At 37.9% G+C, this 6,077-nt stretch overlaps 1 protein-coding gene across 6 annotated transcripts in view; it reads left to right on the top strand.

Annotated features, from left to right (window-relative positions):
• Nucleotides 1-6,077, top strand: part of LOC108749996 (polypyrimidine tract-binding protein 1) — a 389,037-nt gene that overhangs the window by 343,280 nt on the left and 39,680 nt on the right. For all 6 annotated transcript variants that reach the window (XM_018489177.1, XM_018489162.1, XM_018489152.1 and 3 more), the window contains one exon: nt 346-483. In XM_018489177.1, coding sequence (XP_018344679.1) covers nt 346-483 — 138 coding nt within the window. The remainder of the gene's footprint in view (nt 1-345; nt 484-6,077) is intronic.

Raw genomic sequence — 6,077 nt, 5'->3', positions numbered from 1 at the left:
ATATATATATATATATATATATATATATATCTAATTAAAGGCTTATTGTACAAAGACTTTTATTATTATAATATATTAATGTTGTTATTATTATTATATTGTGCTAACAATAAAACAATTAATGTAAATAAAGTCTTCAATTATTCGCCTCTATACGAAGTCCTAAAAATACCAAAAAGACCAAGTTCGATGAAAATCACTTCGTCAGTAAAGTAAAATTTGTATCGTTCGGAACTTTGGCAATTTGTATCTTCAGTACTTTGGGCGACGCGTAAACGTCGATCGCAGTTAGTTCGTTCCTTCGAAGTTTGCTTAATTCGTCTCCACTTCTCTTCTCTGTTACAGAATTCGAACAACCAGGTCGCGATCGCTGGACAAAATCAGGTGTCCGGACCTGGCGAGACTCAGGGCGGACCCAACACCGTACTCCGAGTCATCGTGGAGCACCTGCTCTATCCGATCACTCTCGACATACTCTATCAGGTGAGTGAACAATGGTGCCACCCGGTACGTGACGGCCGGCTCATTTATTATTTCTTCGTTTTATATTGAAAGCGGTCGCAGTCGGTACGCTGAATGCAGTATCGCGTGTAATGAGACGATGAATTATATACATATTCAAGTACATACACGCGTGTATGTATGTTAGGTAGGGACGGAAATTTTTTTACGAGCTTCTATGTGACTGCGGCGTGTTGCGGGAATTTTTTTTTGACAATTTTTTTGTCGGTTCAGATTCGAGAGAGAGGGGGAGAGAGAGAGAGAGAACTCATAGACTGTCGTAAAAATTATGAAAACAAAAGAAAAATATAACTTTGCACGCAAACTGTGTGTTCGCGTGTTGCCAATGAAGGGAAAGTGTCCCTAATTGGAGGACGCAGGGCGAACGAAAGGGCTAACGTAATTTAACTTCGACGGAGGCCGAAAAACATCGCGCGCGCACCGAGAGAGTTGAATTAGTCGAATTTCGCAGACAATCCCGCGGTCGTTAACTCGCTCACGGATATTTGATCAACGTTTACAAGTCGGGCGTGAATTCCGCTTGATTAATCCGCGCGGCGCGCGGAGTTGCGGCCGCGGCGAAGTTACATCGCGCTTTACATATTGAGTGCCTCGTTGCGAGCGGTACTCCGGCGACTGTTTGCAGTTTTAAAATTGAATATACGCCGGTAGCCCCGCTGAGATAACTGAATTCTAAATAATTGATTGTTAAAATTATAGAATAATCTCCTTGCCGCGACCACCAGAATTGTGGTCGGGATTTTGCCTGGCGCATAGCAATACACTTTGCGCGATATTCGTAAGACGCTAATTGCACCTGTCGCGGAATCGCGCGCCGAATACTTGGAAGGTAGTGAATTAAATTGGAACGGTTCTAAACATCGCACCGCGATAACAAGGTTTATGTATGCAGATTCATGTAAAATACGTGTTGTATAAAAGTAAATTTATTCACGAAGAAGTGTGAGAGACAATCAAATAAAAGAATTTGATGGAGTAATAAAATTGATAGTCTTATATTTTTCTGTAGAACTTCTTCACATCTCTCATTTTCGTCGACAAATGCGCGCATTTAGCACATAATTTACACATATATCAGGAATATAAGAAATAAATAAAAGAATTTTACAGTTTAACTAAATTGATGAGTCTTACGTTTTTGTAGAGTTCTGTATTTACACTTGTATTAATAAATGCACTTAGCATACAGTTTATGTTACATAGATTCATAGAACCTAAGAAATAAATAAAAAAAAGTCTTATGGAATATGTAGAGAATAATCAAATTCAGAGTTTTATATTTTTGTTTTAGATTCATATTCACATTTCACTTTTATCGATAAACGCACGCATATTTACGTTCTTACGAAGGTGAAGTGTGAATACAAATCCAAAGCTCTATCAGTTTGATTATTCTATAAAATTCTATTATTGGATTATCTTTCGCTTCTTCTCCGTGATCAATTTACTTTTACAACATATAACAGAAGATTACGACTTCGGAAAGTAATACTTCGTAATCTTAAGCCGAAAAGGAGATCGAAAAAAATCATTTAATTGTAACGTATGACCTTTTTCATTATTTTCACGTGTAATTTTCTCATTCATGAAAATAAAACAGCTCGTAATCTTGCGAGGGGCGCGCTATTTGCCTCTTGGTAGGAAAACAAAAGAGCAAATATCGCTGGTCATCATTAAGGGCGGGCGAGCCTTATTCCTGAGGGTATACTGGATAACAGGATAACTGAAGTGCTTCCGGTTCGGGTTGAGTGGCCCATGCATTTTTAAGCGTGCTCAATAGCGCAGCGAATAATATTCTCGGTGATGATGGTGTACGTACACGAAAGCCAGTCTTTCTTTCACAAGTTTGTGAAAGCAGGATGTTTACGGCTTGCCACGCCATCCTTAACCGGCGATATTATTTTTACATCAATAAAACGAGAGCAGCAAGCAAATTCGTGTATCAAACATATTCTTTGCTAATAAATTTTGATTTGCGTTCGTGACAAATTTTTATTGTCTCACTGAATGAGTGCGACGATAAATTGAAATTGCCGAAAAATATGAACAGTCAGTGTTGAAAAATAGACAACGATGCAATTTGTTTCATATTCCAAAAATTGTCGAAAAATATAGCTGACAAGCGAAAATTATTACTGAAAAACGTTTGCAGGATTCGTATCACGTTGATCGCGGCATAGAGGATTTTTTTTTGCGTTTCTTCGAATTCCCTTTTGAGGAATCGCGAATGCGAAATAAGGCGTCTAAAGAAACTATCTTTAACGCTATCGATTTATCCGGAGCGTCTGGAATATAGGGTGGCGTTTCCTTTTTTCTCGCGTGGAATCAGGTCGTTGCGAAACGGAGAGTGGCGCGGGAGCCGCACTAAGCCGATAATGGACCGGGCAGAAAACATTCCCGGATTACCAATCGACGATTGGCCGGCTACATGTTCAGCCGTGTGTAAGTAGGCTTATACCGACGGTTTTGGCAAAAGCGGAACTGGATTTGTGTCTGGCTGTTCGCGACTTGTAATCAGCTCGAGAGATTAACCCGCGTCAAAGCCAGCCACCTGGAGCTTACTTATTGCTCAGACGAATCCTTCGATCTGTTGGGGGGTATCGTATGATTTTTTTGTGTTGCATGTATATAAGAAGAAAACGCTTGTTGTACGGACACTTATCTCAAGAAATCCGGATGAACCGTAAAATGACTAATTCGACTTGATGAAAATACGAGCCAGAGAGATAAACATTTAACTTTGCACTCGAGTTTCACTATGTGATTAATGCCCGTTTCTACCAACGTGAATTAACTTTAATTTAAGTTCAGCTTACTCTTCATCTTTTTCTAATTCTTGAAAAAGATGAAGAGTTAGTTTAATCAAGATTAAAATTAAACTACACTGGTAGAAATTGGATTAGTGGGAAGCGAATTACATATCAAAGTCCGTTTATATAAGTTGTCTTTAAACCTTGAAATTTTAATTATTTCATTTTACGCTCCACTTTGAAATTTTAACGACGCGAATGAGTTTATTGGATTCTGTACGTTCTGTGCGCCGCGCGCGCTTTCCCGAAGTCTGATCAAAGCTTGACTTGTTCTACTGGATATAATCCGACGATGCTTTGGAGGAGGAAAGCGTTTGTTTTGTTTTTTTTTTTTTTCAAAACGGAGGCTCAGGCGGATTGCTTCGAAATTCTTATTTGCCTCTATATTTATATATTCTTGTATTTATTATTATATTATTTCATGTTTCTCACAACGTTGAAATATAATAATAATAATAAATTGCAGATTATGAATAGAAATATAAAGATTATGTACAGATACTCTTTCGAGAATGTATTTGCATCTAAATAAAAAAGTCACACACATATTGCGACGTACATTTTACTGTTAATTTTATTATTCGCTTCTTCTTAAGACAAAGAGAGCTTCATGAAATTTCCATGTGTCTCCCTGGATTTCTCCTAACTTCGCTGACAACAGTCGCAAATGCGGTTTCCCCAGTTCTTGTGTGTTCAGGACTTCGATTGTTTCTTCCGGCCGAATTGAATTTTAACTTCGTTCTTTATTTGTTCCCGGTTTGTTGCTCGGTCGCCGCGACCTCCTCGCGCGATTAACCGACCGCCTCCGGCGACGAAGCCAATTTACGTGGCGGCGGTGGTGTTTCTTTCACCACCACTACTCCCACCCCTCCCTCTCGCGTCTCTCCGTCTTAGAAATCCTCCTCCGATATTTAACTTTACGATCTCCTGAGCCGAGGCGGCTAAATGCCGCGAAAAGTCTGCCCTCGCGGAGCGGAAACTTCTCGCGCGACCCCGCGGGAAAGAGAAGAAAGGTTGCGTCCTGGGAGAGTTGTGAGAAAGGGATGCAGGTGTTTAGGCGCGTATTCTCGGTGCGGAATACGGCGCTCTAAAAACTTTGTAATCCAGCCGATACCATTAGTCGGCGTTCTTGCGAAAATTCTTAATGACCCTTGAACAAGAATGTGTCGCGCGGAAAAAAAGGATTGAACTTATGGAGTTTTCTTTGTAGAGTTTTTCCTCTTTATTCCTAGTTATTAGGGATCTCGAGTTAACGTACAATAATTTTAATGAATTGCAATACAAGTTCTAGGGCTGGGCGGCTCTTTAATTAACAGCGTAATTATTTTGCGGATTTTTGTATTTAGTATTAGGATCAATATTTTATATATTAATATTATTCGAACGAATAATATATCGATAACGATAATCGAACCGTATAATGACAGTGCGTGCCTTCTCTGGCATCATCAGATTAATTATATTTATAGAAATCTATTTTGTTATTAATTTCACGTTTTCGTTCTATAAAAAAAGTTAGAATGCATGATAGGTCGTTCTAAGAATTCTTTCCTAAATCCGATTACGAGACCAGCGGATGGAAAGAAAAGCTCTATCATCGTGAAACGATGGCGATTCGAACGAGCCGTTTTCTTCGCAGTAATTTCTGCTCTGCGTCTTTTCTTCGCGATGCGTTAGAAGAATCCATCGCATTTTTTCTCCAGCTATCACTCCGCGCTGATCTCGAGAGCGCGTCGAAACTTGAATGTAAAACCGATCGTAACGTTGGCAGATACGCGCGGAACGTAAAGGGAGAGACGGTAGGCTTTTTAACATTTACGTCCCGGTTAAATGGTCTGGCAACTTCGTCGAGATACACGGTATAAACTGCCACTGCTAGGACCCAACATCTGCCACCTGGGGACGCTCTAAATCTCATCTTATTAAGGCCCGTGCCAGTCTGAAATAGCGACCGCAGCATCATCGGCGACGAATGAAAAAGTGATTTCGCAAAATGCGGCAGATTTAATTATCCTTCTTTCATTACTTTTTTTCTTTTAAAGCCGCCGACCAAACCAGTCTTCTTGATAAAAAGTTACTTTAAAAATTACAGCTGATGAAATTGCTCTAGATAAAGTTACACTCCGGAATCACATATTATGTGGAGAGGTTTTGGAAATTTTTAATTTTATTTTTTCATTAGTTTCTTTTTTGTCAAAATTATAATTTATATATTATATAAATACAAAATAATATATTATATCGATAATATAGAAGGTACAGCTGTGGTAAAAAGTATTGGGCATCTGTAATTTTTTTATTTATCTGGAATTCTTTTATCTGTATAATTTTCTACTGGTTATTGACATTATACATAAGTTCAAAGAGTTCTAAAACAAAAAATGAAATTTACAACAAATGTCGTAAATCAATTTTTGAACTAAAATGTTAAATAAGGTACCTAGTATTTTTGACTAAAGTTGTATTTATAGATACAAATACAACTTTAATATATACATATGAAGTCAGCACAATTCAACGAAATTATAAAATATATTATTAAAGAGATAAATTCGATATATATTTAAAAATCGATGATTTATCCTGACATTACAAATCATTGAAGCTTCATATAAATTAATATTGTGGTTTACATAATGAAAATTATTTGAAATCGTGAATTACATATAAATGCGAGATGATGGATTTTACAAATGGACCGTCATCTAAATTTTATGTTCAGTAAAATGTTTTCTGCACACACAC

Source organism: Trachymyrmex septentrionalis, unplaced genomic scaffold (genome assembly GCF_001594115.1).
Source record: "Trachymyrmex septentrionalis isolate Tsep2-gDNA-1 unplaced genomic scaffold, Tsep1.0 scaffold11, whole genome shotgun sequence".
In the NCBI taxonomy this organism is placed as follows: domain Eukaryota; kingdom Metazoa; phylum Arthropoda; class Insecta; order Hymenoptera; family Formicidae; genus Trachymyrmex; species Trachymyrmex septentrionalis.
This window is presented reverse-complemented; position numbering and strand designations above follow the sequence as displayed.